The sequence below is a fragment of the Schistocerca cancellata genome, chromosome 8, assembly GCF_023864275.1.
Source record: "Schistocerca cancellata isolate TAMUIC-IGC-003103 chromosome 8, iqSchCanc2.1, whole genome shotgun sequence".
Lineage (NCBI taxonomy): Eukaryota > Metazoa > Arthropoda > Insecta > Orthoptera > Acrididae > Schistocerca > Schistocerca cancellata.
The window spans coordinates 358,163,389-358,179,550 of record NC_064633.1 but is presented as its reverse complement, the minus strand read 5'-3'; the positions used below and the strand labels follow the sequence as shown (position 1 = coordinate 358,179,550).

The 16,162-nt window shown below is 42.6% G+C and overlaps 1 protein-coding gene across 1 annotated transcript in view; it reads left to right on the top strand.

Moving 5' to 3' along the window:
• The window catches only part of LOC126095579 (uncharacterized), a 197,698-nt gene extending 182,602 nt beyond the window's left edge, over positions 1-15,096 (top strand). The window contains exons 6-8 of the mRNA XM_049910355.1: positions 929-1,165; positions 5,766-6,081; positions 12,698-15,096. Of these exons, the coding sequence (XP_049766312.1) occupies positions 929-1,165; positions 5,766-6,081; positions 12,698-12,744 (600 nt within the window). The 3' untranslated portion in view covers positions 12,745-15,096. The remainder of the gene's footprint in view (positions 1-928; positions 1,166-5,765; positions 6,082-12,697) is intronic.
• The last annotated feature ends 1,066 nt before the right edge of the window (positions 15,097-16,162 follow it).

Sequence of the window (16,162 nt, the reverse complement as noted above, 5' to 3'; positions counted from 1 at the left end):
CCGAGCATGTGCTACGCCTCTGATGACCTCGATTTCGACGGGACGTTGAAATCAATATTCATACCTGTTGACTGTGTCCTACATCAACCGCACGTACAATACTGTGGCAGCAATACGCCATTATGGCTTCTGGTGTCTCATTAGGACAAACATCATTCAGAAACGCCGGTCAATCGATTCACTTCGAATTCCAAAACTTGACCTCTGCAAGACATCGTGATTACTTACGCAATTTTTTTTCCAACAGTAACTCAACATCCTCAATTATTCGTTCGATAGATTCCATATATCTCTGTCTTCTGCTACAGCTTTTAGCCTTCACCTCCCTCAAGACGTATCAACCCGTACTTTTTCTTATACATGTTTTCCATGTGTTCCTCTCCTCACTGATTCTGCAGTGTACGCTTGAAGTCCACGTAAACTTCAACATCCCTCTTTAGCACACCTTCTCAAATGCTTCGATTTTCTTCTAGTCCCGTTTTGCCACGGTCCAGGACTCACTTCCAAACAACGCAGTGTCCCAATCGCATGTTCTCAGAAATTTCTTTCTCAAATTAAGGCCGATGTTTGACATTAGTTGACTTTTTGCCCAGGAATTACCTCATACTGCTGTTATAAAAGATATCCAATGCTCACGGCCATTTACTAATCTTTAAGTAAACAACCAATGCACATTGTGCAGCTTAGTACTTCCAATCATCACTTGTAAAGCCTTATTTTCAATGTACCATATGTTGCACATAACATGCGACTTGCCTTCTTAATTGCTCAGATTTTACTCAACAGCGATGTTCATTTCCTATTACGGATTTGCCAGGCTTGCAGAAGTACTTGACTGTCTTGTCAGTCACGCTGTTCTGAAACAACTCAGCTGCTATGTTTTGTGACAGTGATATTTTACCTATCTGTGTGTTTCCATTTTTTTCAGTATGGTGACGTCTGGTCTGTAGGCGTAGCGTCAGTAACGCAGCAAGGCGTGCTAGTCTTCGCAGAGCTGTCATGGCGGGCCCCGGAGGACGACATGGCAGCGGCTTGGCGGGGCGGGGGATCCCCGCTGTACCTGGTTACGTGGGAAGTAGACGGAGGGGGAATCACCGGCAACCTCTACACGGACTCCTCCTGCGTCACGCTCTCTCTCTGGGCAGACACTGTCTTCCACGTACAGGTTAGTTCTCTGAACAATTTTCGTCTGTACCAATGAATGAGCCACTTTTCTCAAGCATCTGTCATTGGAAAAGCAAAACATCAGCAAAACATATACTATTTCACAAGTAGTGTAAACAAGCCATTTAGCAAATGTCTGTACCTTACACACTGCTCTCAGTTTATGTCTGATGTCGAATTCTGCAAGACTACCAGTATCAAACTATAGTTGATAAACATCCGAATATAGATTCTACTGCTTTTCAAAGGCGAAGTGATGCTGAGAAAAGCTTTTTTTTTCTTTCTGTACTTCGTAGTACGGATAAATGTGATGCCGACTTCCAACTCATTACAAACAAAACGCTCTATATGAGTAGAAGAAAATATTTGTTAGATTTAATATTAATAAAAAAATATTTATTTAAATTGACATAGAGCAGTAATCAATTCAGAGTAACTGCGTATTGAGGGGTTGTTCAAGATGCTACAGCTAAGTCTGAGAAAGACACACTGACTGGAAGGACAAACATACCCACACTATGAATAACAAAACTCGCTGCGGTGTGAAAAGAAATCATTTAATCTGTTCGTGACTTCACAATACTTTTCAAACATGAATATGAGAATATCATGATGGTAAATTACACGTAGATTCAGAAATAAAAACTCAATTAATGAAGGCAGAACATTATTTTAAAACAATAGAAGACAATAAAGAAAATGAAAAACCTTGAAGTACACGTAGCTTTTTTAACTGAAAAATTATCAACAGAACTGAATCTGGAAAAAAAAGAAATGCAGTGCTTTAAGTAAGCTTACGCCTGTTGTCGCTGTATTATTTGGTTTATTATTTCAGGTAAGGAATTAAGTACTTTTCAACACAAAGGCACACAGCCTGCATAAGTGTCCAAGGAAAGTCTTTCCATACTTCTTGTGCCTGCGTACCACTTTACATTTTTAGAAATTTGGAGGTGCCACAATAGCTTGTTCACTTACTAGCGAATGCTGGAGCTGACGAAAGAGCAGAGGTGGGGCGGGGGTTAGAGGGAGGGGGCGGGAGGGGGGGGGGGTGCGGAAGTTGGAGGAGATTCTGCAAAGGTGAGGAACAGGAAGGGGGAAGTAATTTTCGCCAGTTTTGCTCAGTGCTAAAACAAACATACGGTTTTTTTTGGCTTGCCAATCTACTATGTATGGTAGAAATGTGACACCCACAAGTGATAAGACAGCATGGAACCACTTTTCTGCAGAGTCGTTCATGTTGAATTCTGGTACTTACTTGTAGCAAATAATATAAAACTAAATTAAGCTGGTTCTGATAAAAATATTCAGTGAGTTAGAGAGGAACGACTTTTAAGATATTTATTTAACTTTTACGTTACACATAATAAAATCAACATGGAGTTTAGCAAGTGAAAGTCGCGAAATCAAACAAAAAATCAGAATCAAATTTAGTGAGTATATCAGACATCAAAATCAGTACTGATCAGTTTTAAAATGTAGATCCCCAATATGGGCAACACCAAAACATTATCAATCATTTCGGGCAAAGGCGGGAGCGGCAAATGAAGGGAGTGATGAGGAAGGTACAACGCGGCAATCCTGTGTTCTGTGTACAGTCCGAAACGAAGACTATGTGGTAAATCGATTTTCGTTAACATTACACATGTGCTACTTTTATCGGTTTCCTATTATCTCACTTTAAAAATAAAATAACATAAGACCATAATTTCAGTTACATATGTGTATGTTTTATTGATTTGCACACGTAGCACCAGAATATTCTTGCCGCTAACTGCTGATGGTTAAATATTCACAAGCTTTCGGTTGCGTACTTTTCGACCATTTTCTTGACTGTCATGTCGTCCTTATTTACGCATAATCCCCCCTGCTGCCCGTTCCAGTGCCATGCAAGACTTTTTTGGGACCCAGCCAAATATTCAAGAGAGAGAGGCTCATTCGATACACATTTCGTGCTGGTTGAAGACTGTGAGACACCAATTGGGCGCACACTTTGCGAATTTCCATCTGTTCTTAACGACGACGTGAACATTTTCAGCGCTCGATCTGCGACAGTGACTGCTACCCAAACACACTGGTGTGTTGTGTTTTCTGATGAAAGCTGGTTCTGCTTCGGTGCCAGTGAGGGGCTTGTGTTGTTTAGAAGGAGGCCAGTTGACGAGGCGCAACCAACCTGTCTGCGTGACAGACGCACTCTACCTACGCCCCAAGTTATGCTCTGCGGTGGAATTTCGAATGACAGCAGTAGCACTCTCGTGATTGACCCTGTTTGACAGAAAAACAGGTCTAATCATCAGATTAAAGTATAGATTCCACCTGTTTTTCTGTCAATCACGATCAGCATTCCACGGGATGTTTTCCAAACACGTAACGGTCGTCCACAAGCCGCTGTTGTAACTCAACATGCTCTACAGAGGGTCGACATGTTGTCGTGTCTGCTCGATATCCAGATCTGTCTGAAATCTAGCACATATGGGACATCATTGGACAATAACTCTTGCGTCGTCCACAGCCAGCATTAACCGTACCTGTATTGCGGTAAATACAGGAGTGGGACTCCGTTACACAAACTGACATCTGGCCTCTGTACAACACAATTTATGCTCGTTTGCATGTTTGCGTTTAACATTCTGGAGGTTACACCGATTATTGATGTAGCACCATTTCACATTTTCAATGGCTTATCTTGTGCTTACATTAACGTGTGATGTTGCAATGTTAATAAATTAGGTATGTTACCTAGACAAATGTATTTCCGAAATTTCATTACCCTACATTAATTATTTTTTGGTATTACAGTTTATATTTCCATCAGAGTATTTGGAAAAGAGTGACGGTAATATACTAAATTATCCTAGTTGCTGAAGTACATAGTACATATATATACTACTGGCCATTAAAATTGCTACACCACGAAGATGACATGCTACAGACGGGAAATTTAACCGACAGGAAGAAGATGCTGTGATATGCAAATGATTAGCTTTTCAGAGTATATATATATATATATATACTACTGGCCATTAAAATTGCTACACCACGAAGATGACGTGCTACAGACGGGAAATTTAACCGACACGAAGATGATGCTGTGATATGCAAATGATTAGCTTTTCAGAGTATTCACACTAGGTTGGCGCCGGTGGCGACACCTACAACGTGCTGACATGTCGAAAGTTTCCAACCGATTTCACATACACAAACAGCAGCTGACCGGCGTTGCCTGGTGAAACGTTGTTGTGATGCCTCGAATAAGGAGCAGAAATGCGTACCATCACGTTTCCGACTTTGATAAACGTCGGTTTGTAGCCTATCGCGATTGCGGTTTATCGTATCGAGACATTACTGCTCGTGTTGGTCGAGATTCAATGACTGTTAGCAGAATATGGAATCGGTGAGTTCAGGAGGGTAATACGGAACGCCGTGCTAGACTCCAACGGCCTCGTACCACTAGCAGTCAGGATGACAGGCATCTTATCCGCATGGCTGTAACGGATCGTGCAGCCACGTCTCGACCCCTGAGTCAACAGATGGGGACGTTTGCAAGACAACAACCATCGGCACGAACAGTTCAACGACGTTTGCAGCAGCATGAACTATCAGCTCGGAGACCATGGTTGCGGTTACCCTTGACGCTGCATCACAAGACAGAAGCACCTGCGATGGTGTACTCAAGGACGAACCTGGGTGCACGAATGACAAGACGTCATTTTTTCGGATGAATCCAGGGTCTGTTTACAACATCAAGATGGTCGCATCTGTGTTTGGCGACATCGCGGTGAACGCACATTGGAAGCGTGTACCCGTCATCGCCATACTGGCGTATCACCCGGCATGATGGTATGGGGTGCCACTGGTTACACGTCTCGGTCACCTCTTGTTCGCATTGACGGCACTTTGAACAGTGGACGTTACATTTCAGATGTGTTACGACCCGTGGCTCTACCCTTCATTCGATCCCTGCCAAACCCTGCAATTCAGCAGGATAATGCACGACCGCATGTTGCAGGTCCTGTACGGGCCTTTCTGGATACTGAAAATGTTCGACTGCTGCTCTGGCCAACACTTTCTCCAGATCTCTCACCAACTGAAAACGTCTGGTTAATGGTGGCCTAGCAACTGCCTCGTTACAATACGCCATTCACTACTCTTGATGAACTGTGCTATCGTGTTGAAGCTGCGTGGACAGCTGTACCTGTACACGCCTACCAAGCTCTGTTTGACTCAATGCCCAGGCGTATCAAGGCTATTATTACAGCCAGAGGTGGTTGTTCTGCGTACTGATTTCTCAGGGCCTATGCACCCAAATGGGGTGAAAATGTAATCACCGGTTAGTTCTATTATAATATATTCGTCCAATTAATACCCGTTTATCATATGCATTTCTTCTTGGTGTAGTAATTTTAATGGCCGGTAGTGTAGATAGCCATTATAGTGGGGTCCACTCTTCCTAAGGGGATCACAAATCACTGTCGCGAGATACGGCCTCCGTATGCAGCACGAGACACCTTTACCAGTGGTATTTCTAATTTGAGGAGTGGTTATTCATTTTCGCAACAGGAACTGATCTCTGTACAATAGCTGTAAGCGGATCACTGTTACAGGTGGAGCTGGTGCGTCATTCGGTGGCCATCAGCCGCAGCGGGCGCCTGCGCATCGACACGGCGGGTCACCGTAGCGAGGCGGCTGGAGACGGCGGAGGCGCCGGAGAGGGTGACGCCGACGCAGACGCGCCCCTGGTGGAGCGGCTGCGGCCGCGCGACGCGTGGTTCGTGCCGGTGCTGCCCAACGCCGCCGTCGCCGCAGCCTTCTTCGCTGTGGCGTGCTGGCGCGTCAGGAGACGGCACCGCCGGGCGGCGGCAGCCAAAGCCGCTGCCGTCAGCAGCCCACAGTATGGCACGGAGACTGTGAAGCCTGCCGGTGCGTTACTTTCACCTGTTTTAGTGCAAAGTACACGTCTTTCACTGTGTGTTGATATCAGTACGCTTACTACGCGTTGACACTCTTCATCTGCTGTATTGCCTGCTCACTCACTGCCCTCTGTCTTATCTACCTTTAGCTGGAGCACTACTATCCGAACAGCGTAGCAGAAATATTCGTTCTCAACAAGGGAAAATCCTCTGTGTATCACTACATAAGATATCTATTTTTTCAATATCATTCTGTACATCAAGAATCCGTACTTGGAACGATCTTCCCCAAAAAAATCAGCGAAACTGCATTTCTTTCCAAATCGAAAAGGTAACTAATGGTCGACCTTCTGCGATAACGGCCATCTCTTCGGCATAACTGTTTGCATTCCAGTCTAGTCAATCCCCTTCCCCACCTTTCCCTTCTCTCTGGCCTTTTCTCTACCCCTTCTCTACTGATCTCTCTACTGAAACAGTCTGTTTGTTTAATAGGCGTTGAACGCAAGTTTTATGAAACGTGGCGCTTATAATCCCTACTTATAAAACTCTTATCTTGACCTCAAATAAACACATAAATATTTTTGGTCAGGGCGAGAGTTTTATTATAAGTCTGCGCTTTGTTAAGACTTGTAATCACTGTAATTATTTTTTTCTCTTCCGTCATTACCCTTTTCCACTTCTGATGATTTCAACGCGGCTTCAAAAGTGCTAAACTAAGTATTACTATTGTTTTTTTAATGCCTGCTACTATTATTATTTATGTAATATATAAGTAGGCAGTAGAGGACAAAGTGAAGCGCCCGCTTGATGTGGAATTTTCTTAGTCGCCACTCTTGCTGGCGTCTTCGTACCTGTGGTAAGGAGAGAGGGCTACAATGCGGTGCGGCAACTGTCGTCGTGTTAAGGCCAGACAGGAGCAGAAATGATTAGCGAACAGATTAACACGCTAAACAGCAAATTTACTCATAGTTCTCCAAGACAACGATGACTGAATATAAATAACGCAGCAAGAAACAGAGACTCATTGCCAACAAGTATGACACATAAAGGTGTCGTAGCAGAGTGGCTTCAAGCGCAAGTGAGCTGAGTTACTGCTGCCGGCCGTGCTATATTGTGGCAGCAGAGGGCACCGCGAGATTAGAGCAACTGGAGGCGTGGCACAACGGGCGTGCTCCATAGGACCTGCCAGATCCCACGTGACTGCTATCGGCATTGGACGTAACCGTGCAGTTCAGCTGCCAATTGTGATGCACCTGTAGGGTAGTACCGCTACGTGATACCACAGGCGTACTTCTTTCAACTTCCATTATTCTGACCAGGTTGTTCCTATCTTGAATTTCTTGACCTCTTGGCTCACTTTCAACAGGAGTACTTTGTGGTTCAATATTGGTGTATCTTGTCTAGCTGAGACTGTTGAGCCGCGATTATTTAGGTCATTTCTGGCTTCGGTGTTCCACTTCACGGTCTTAACAGTTTCTGCATTCTCGAACGTCTGTTTATCTTGTTCGGTGTCCGGAACGCCATGCCCATTATATTTCAATCCAATTGTTTTGTATGCATTGTAATGTGTTAGACATCCGCTCAGTCACTTCTCCACTGCCACAATCTCCAGTCTTCATCTGTCTCATTAGACCCTACGATTTTTCTGATCGTTCTTCTCTCTAATTTCTTGATATTTTCTAGTGCACTTTTCCAGCCCACAACCACGGTTTCGATATGTATAGGATTTCCCGTCTGATAGTGTTATGATGTCTCATTTTTACATTAGGTGTTAGGATGATTTAGTAGATGCTCTACTCATCTTTCAAGTTCTCTGTTCTTTAACTTCTTTATCTATTTCGCTCGCCTGTATCATCTCCCTGACCACTAGAAATTGCGAACGCTCCTGATCTCATATTATTATTATCATTGTTATCATCACACAATTGTTGGGCCTTCTGTGGCCAGTTATTGTTTTTCTCGAACGTTTTCGCCTCTGAACCTTCGGCTGACTGTTTTTAACGATCTTTCTGACGTTTAGCCAGCACAGATGACTGTCATTGTGAAAGGTTCTCCCTTCAGTGATGCCCGCCACCACTGCAGTCCACCAACAGTTACGGAAGGTGAACCTCTGACGATGTTAGTCACTCTTACTGGTAAAACGTCAGCAAATTGTTCAACAAACGTCGGCCGATGGTCCCGAGACCAAAACCAACAGTAATTATTACATAACAATACTACTACTAATAATAATATAATTATAATAATTATTATTGTTATAACTGTAACTATTTTATTCACTTTTATTGCTGTACGAATGTACGATTTCGTGAAAATATACCTGTCTCAAGCTTCTAGCAGCGTCAAGTACTTTTGAACCTACGAGCTTTCGGCCATTGTCACGAGGCAACTGCTAACTGATTGTTATTGCCGCCCTTTTAGAGTCGTGTAAAAGCACAACGTAACTGTTAACCAGACAATTATTTCGTACATTTACATTTTAGTTCTTATTACTATGACATTTCTGTATGACGGGAGCACTTTTGCTGAGACGTTTTAAATCATGGCGTGATCACATGCATTCCATGTAAATTTTTATTCTGATGTAAATTGTTCCAGTGCAATTGAAACCATGATCAACTGCAAAAATTTATGCAATCGAAGTGGCTGTGTATACGTTTCGTAATTGCATAGGGGTGTGGTATTATGAATCTTTGGAAGGACGTACAATGTATAAGGTCGAAGTGCCTGAGGGTGGAGATTTATAGTTAGCGCTTTAAAAGCTCCGAAGTTATCATTATTCTGGTTGTTGGGTCCTTTAGTATCAATCGAATCTTCATGCCATTGTTGGCTTATTCCATAACGACGGATGCAATGCCCTTTCCCGCTGGCATGACTACGAAGAGAAAATCGTTGCGGAACTCGTGTAAGTCATTACTCTCAGCTCTTGTCATGTTCGAGGCTTGGATTCTGAGAGGACGCGGCGAATTTCTTCTAGTTTCACTGTGAGACTTGCGAACCACTTATTCCACATCACTTATTTTCCCATCGACAGGGACACAACATGGCGATGGTGCAACTTTAAATCCCTTCTTAAAAGCTGACATGCCACCCGCGTCGATGTTTCTCGTCATCATATTGAAAACGGCGCGGTTTTGTAGTCTTACCTCCTGCTCCGCGCTGTTGCTGTGAAAGCTGGCTGAATTTTCTGTTCTGCCTACCCATGGTTCATCTCTGTGCCGAGATATGTTCTGCCCCCGTGGCGACGTCGATGCAGTCCTAATCCAAACCTAATAGTGACTCAGTGAGGCCAGGTGGGCGGCCATTAGATCGCTTACATGCTTTGTTATAGTGGATCGTCTTTCGTACCAGAGAGCGAAGTTGACGAAATATTCTCCTGGCCGCAGAAATTTGGAACGGAGGCAAAATGTAGAATCGTTTTCCCTTCATAGCAGTGTAGTAGGAAGGCTAGAGGGCTCAATAAATTAACCTTCTTAAACGCAGGGCTTCCCCAGGCGTTTAATGCTGTGGACGATACTATGACAGACGGTGTAGAGCAAGTTAAATATTTTCGCTTACGGTTTCTTGAGAAATCAGAGGTAGTGGAACATGCTCTAGAAAACGGACACAACATTACATTCGACGAGACATTCGTTACTGTTTGTGTGAATTTCTAAGGGACCAAACCGGTGAGGTCATCGGTCCCTAGACCTACACACTACTCAAACTGTCTTGGTCTAAGAACAACACACACACCCATGCCCAGGGAGGACTCGAACCTCCAGCGGGAGGGGCCCCGCCTCTAACCGCGCGACCGCTCCTCGCGGCACATCCGTTATAAGACAGACCCAAAGCTTGTGGGATAGCGCAATGAAAGAAGCGACTGGGATAAAAATTTCTGATAATACCATCACTACGGACGGCCTGCAGTCAAATGCCGGATGAAGTGGGTGCAGCAAGCGCTCAATGAAAACCTTAGTATATATGGCGGTGGAGCGCACACGGGACCCACGAGGAATACTGGCTCCACAGGAACTTGTGACGTCACACTAGTCTCCTTCCCGACATACATAGTGAACGCTCGGCTCCATGCACAGGTCCGGGGAATCAATATGTCAATGGACTGGTATCCATTAAAGGACTTAACTTTATTGTGTGTTATCGAGAGCTTGCATGCATTTAAATCTGCAATTAAGAATTATTAAACTCATCTGAAATAATAACTCACTCCCCGTCGGAGTTGGCCACTGGCACTTTTAAGATCTTTAGTATAACGTGCTGTGACGCACACCATGGAGCCTGTACAACTCGATGTCCTCGAGCGAGCACCGGTGACGTCACTGAAGGCAGCACCGAGGCCCATGAGGAAGAGAGGCCGTGGCTCGTACGTGGCGCGTACGTCACAGCACGTGACACTGCAGGTTTTACGAGTGCCAGCAGCCCTCTCCGGCGGGGAGCGAGTAACTATTTCATACGAGTTTAATAATTCTAATGTGCGCCTTTAAATGCCTGAAAGTTCTCGATAGTGGACGACAAAATGTAAACCTTCTGAACTAAATACTTCTTAAACAAATGCAGAGAGCTCGAGAGCTTTGTGTGGAGCCAAGCGTTCCCGAAGTGTGGCGGTCAACCCTACTAGTGTAACGTTACAAATTCGTTGGAGGCCCTGTATGTCTTGTTGCCCCGAGGCAGCTCGGCTATATAAGGACTGCAGCAGCAGTCTGACGACAGACACCACTTCACAATGGGAGATAGGTACTCGTCCGAAAACTCGCCGATTCGAAATCTCTTAACGTGGCTGAAATACAGAGAGACTTTTATCAGTTTATTGTTCGTGTCTGTAATTATAACTGCCCTCACAAAAATATCTTAAATGTACGCAAGTGAAACGCAACTATGCCTAGAAATAAAGAATGTTGTGTTATATTCTTTGTAGTTCCACGACGTAAGAGGGATTCTGAAGACCGTAAGTTGCTCAGACTAAATATATGGACAAATAGTTAGTGAAAGAGCACTTTTGTCGTCCTACTAATCTCTTGCAGTCTGCAATAAGAGACAAATTCAGACTGTCTTCGTTAACATAATTATTTAATCTTTCTCTGGCAATCGTTAGTGAAAGATAGGACTATTTTCTTCGAAGAGTTAAAACGTAAACCGACATTTATCAGGCTGCATGTTTATTTCGTTCACTATTGTCACATCTAGCTGGTAAACGAGCCACCCACGAAATGCAACTTGCCAAAAAATACCTACTCAATGGGAACTGTGTATGTGGAACGTCTTAAAGCATGTGTCTCACCGAAAGACTCTCCACCCAGCAACCTCTTCGATCCCTTTTTTACATTCCGCGCACCAATTGGGACTCTAAGCTAAACACATGTGCCACGCTAAAATTTCTTCTCCAGGTGCGACAGATGCTCAGCGCTCCTGCCCCTGCGCCGACTCATACTGCACTGTCGTTCTCATTCCTTTCAAATCAGCCCCCCCCCCCCCCCTCCCGCTCCCTCACTTTCTCTCCTGTCCCCGACAAAGTTTGGAACGCTGGTAGTCCTGGAACAGCGGCCCTTACTGTCCGCCATTACATGCTAATGCGATCAGGTTCTATATGTTAAGCTGTTGTATCTAGTGATACAATGAATTACACGTTTTAATAACATTCAAATAAAAATAAATCAGTAATAACTGTAAGCTCACCCTCTCATTATCGGTCTTCTGAAAGTAGAAAGAAACCGACCTGTTGTAATTACTTCTCACTCGCGTATTCCAAGCGTAATTGGCGCCTGTCTTCTTGTTCCTGTTTTTCGCTTAAAGGAATCAAAAGAGGGCAGCAGTAGTAGGAAGTCGTCATGTTTAGCGCGAACTTCAGATATTGAATGTGTACGATTACCTACCATGCACAGTTGCCTAGCTGTCCCTTACATCCTTCAAAAGTCGGAGTTCCTGACCAAATCAATTTCAGTTTCAACGAATAAACAAATACAGCCGAGGGGAGGGCACATGGTTGACTCGGTTTACTTGAACAATCGTAATACGATGTAATACATAAACGAAAGAAATCGCATACAAATACCTCATTCCAACAATTCTTCAAATAGAAAAGATTCGAAGATGAGCTTCGGGATTCGTCACGGTTTCGTTCGCTCAGCGTGAAATTACTACTTTTTGCAACAAACGTCTCGCTTAGCCACCACTGTAAATTCAGGCTCATACCGAGTGATTTCGTCTTGGTCACCACAGCCTCGATAAATTTAAAGGACATCGTTCCCGTATGGCTATTATTTAAGGTTACTACTTAGTGGCAGTAGGTAGTTTCGATCTTTGTGCTCCTTCTCAGTTGCTCAGTAGGTACTGTTGTGTTTACAATTAAGAGCCTTGAAGAATAGATATCGCTCTCACAGAGAAGATTACCTAGTTTTTCTTCAGGCGCACCATTTGTAAACGGGATAGGAGGAAGGGAAATGATAACAGTGCACGTAGTACTGTTAGCCACTCGCAGAGTGGCTTGCAGAGTACAGTTGTTGTTGATGTGGTCTACATCAATACTCAGATTTCAAAATGAACACGAATTTCTTCAGTTTTGCAATGTCTGTAGTAGATTTACTCCCGTTCAGCTGGCTGATGATTGCATGACTTCAATCTTGTTCCAGGAGCAAAGCGGTTGCAGCCAATGGGGCCAGATGACTTGTGCGTCTGAAGTCAGCAGAAGAGCGTGCACAGGATCAGTGCATAGTCACCTCGTGATACTCATCCTCATCTAGTCACTGTTGTAAACCAGTAGTCCTAGCTTTTTACACTTACATACTCCTTTGTTACTTATAAATAAGGTGTTACTCTATCCCCGTGAGCAGCTAAAAGCATATGGACTGCTGTGCTCTTTGTCAGTAAGATAACTCTGGCGTTATGTATACATCCCTACGTATGTTGCACACGCTACGTGGTAGCACCGCGTCAGGGTGCAACTCAACTTGTGCAGCGGACATCTGCAGTAACCTGGCCAAACTACTGAAGTGGTGACGTTGGCGGAAAACTGCATAAGATAAAACAAGTGTTCGTTTTACTGCGAGTAACTGAATGAATTATGATGAGAAATTATATTTATCGACTGTACTGTCATATGCAAATGAAGCAACCACTTCTAAGGCTATTGAATTCACGATCAAATGGGCAAGTAGGTGGTAGTGAATTCCACTGTCACAATATGTTGATGATCGCCAGTGACGTAACTTGCTGCTTAGTATGAAAGTCAGTGAACAGCACTTAAAATTCGTGCACTGTCCGAAACTAAAGAGATAATGTGTCTTGAGCAAGTGGGTTGAAACAGGAAAAGAGGCATCCAAATGACAGGATTTGTTTTTAGTAGGTTGGCGTACGCAGTCAATCGGGACCTTGTTCGAGCATCAAAATCGTCCAGTGAATTGTTCAACTTATGGTAGAAAGCAGCTGCACTAAAAAATAGACATCTGATGGAAATTATTCTCTGAAGTCCAGACCTCACAAGCTCTGTGGCTTTCTCACCAGAAATAAATTCCCTGTAAACTATGCCACAAAACGTTGCAATTAATACCGTGTCGAAAATACCTGAATTTGTCAGGATCATTATATGAAAGTTCTGATTTCTAGAAAACAGTCACTACCTTCGAAGCTTCAGAGAAACAGCAGGCCTTTTCTTAATATTTTACAGTTGTTCCAGGGAAGCCTAGGCTGCTGAAGGGAGTAGGTGACGCTGTTTCAGTTTATAGATTTTTATGTGACTGTTTCCTCTTTTCGATGTGGTTCAATGATATATTTGCTGTTTATGCGTAGTTGTTATTACCAAGCACTGCATTCTTCAGTCGTAAGAATTCAGTAAGCTACTGCCGGTGTGGATTATTAAGTATAACGAGAGTATGCAGCTCTCTACAGTTCGCTTTGAGACACCCTTTGAAACAAGTTTCCACGAGAACAAACTGTTGTATTTTACCGCCTGCGTTGGAGAGACAGTTACAAGTGAAATGAATGGCTTGTATATATAAGTCACAAAATAGTAAACAGAAACAAGAAACTATTTTTGGACAGGGAATATTTAAGGAGAGGTGGACCCTTTCTATTTACACTTTGAAGTATTAGCTGAAAGCAGCTTTTAAAGTGAAAATTGACAGTATTCATACTATCTGTAACATTTTTACTTAATCCCAAATTTAGAAAAATACGCTAAATGTTCAAGTACCAAGGAAATTTCCTATAAACTGAAGATCTTAAGACATTTTTTCACGGTGATTTTGGGTGTAACCAAACGTACTTTACAACTTCAATTTTCTTACAGAATCGGAACTAAGTAATGTGTACCCATGTATAACTAGCTGAAGTGCCAAACATACAAAAAGATTTTTGTTGGGCGATTGCATTATGTGCTCCTTTGTGGTACGGGCAATTATACTGAATGTAACATGTTTGTACCTACAGTGACAATGGTTTTGTCAAATCTTAGTTCGAATGCTGTGACATATTAAAGTAAACAATCTTTGACACATGTTGTAGTGAGAGAACTGAAAGGCAGCATTGTTGTTCAGTACTTGAATTGCCCATGTCAACACATCCTGTTACATTATGGTATCCTTAGGAACCATTTATAAACTGACCTATTTGATAGTAATAAGACCAAAGTATTAAAATGTAAGCTCCTTCCAAAATTCTTATAATTAGGACAATCATAGGAATCCCATTTCATATCACTAATGATAGCTTTTTCTAAGATAGTCTTTGAAATATTTATGTTCAGCTGTCATAAACTAAAAGTTATTCCTATTCTCACACAAAGTATGAAATTGGATTTCAGGATTGTGGTATGTTACATTAACAGTTAAGAGGCAAGGGCCAAGATATGGATTTCATGAAGAAAAGCACGGTAATAGAGATACTTTACAGTAACAAAACAGTTTAAGCTGATTGTGATGTCAACAGTTCCATGTTTCAGTGATGTGTATATTATTTTTGTATGAAATATTCCCTAACTAACCGCTTTACTTGTTTGAAGACTGTACGAAATAAATAATAAGATACCTTCAAATTTGTATTGCATTATTTATTATTCAATAATTCCTGGCCAAATAACAACGTTCCGTGGGAAGCTCCAAAGCCATTTCTGCTTTACTATAAATATAAAACAAACATTATCAAATGTTTCTTCAATGATTGAGTCCTACTCCACCCACTACCAAATTCACTATTTAAAGTCGTCAGGAATGTTATTAGAGAATTAAGGTTTCTTATCTTACTCAGAAGCCATAAAATAGCCTGGTCACCTCCTTTTATATTTTTAAATAATGACAATAGATGGAATAAGTTCAGTCATTGGGCTAAGAATAGCATTGGGAATGAACATTTTGAATAATGAACTGAACGACAAGAATGGTTCATTTGGGGGGGAGGAGACCGAACTGCAAGGTCATCGGTCTCATTGCATCAGGGAAGGATGGAGAAGGAAGTTTGCCGTGCCCTCTCAAAGGAACCATCCCGACATTTGCCTGAAGCGATTTAGGGAAATCACGGAAAACCTAAATCAGGATGGCCAGACGCGGGACTGAACCGTTGTCCTCCAGAATGCGAGTCCAGTGTGCTAGCCACTGCGCCACCTCACTCGGTCATGAATTTATAATATATCCTGATATATACATTTACACGTAACAACTTTTGAACAAAATTAATGGACCATTAAAATACTCGGTGTAAACGATATTTGGAGTAAGAATGTAGTCCTTGTGTACTTTTTTCAGTTTCTTTAAGAGATACAAAATTGTTAGTTGTTTTAGGTATCGTTGAAAAGGCTACGTACAACTGTCTGTGAGTGAAGACGGGATTTCGTAAATACAATCCTGCTCTTTGAAATGTTTGTCATTGTGACTTGTTTATAGTGATCCAAATGCAATTTTAATAGTCAACTGTCTTTTTGTCAACCGAAAACGCATGATTGGATCGGATGATGGACATGGCCACAGTTATTGTCTATGATATTACTGTGTGCAAATTATCCATTTAAAAAGTACTTTAAACCAAATAAAGTGGTAAATGTAATAAGATAATGTGAAAAGGGAGTCTCTTATTCGTGATTAATCAATTACCTGCGTAAAATATAG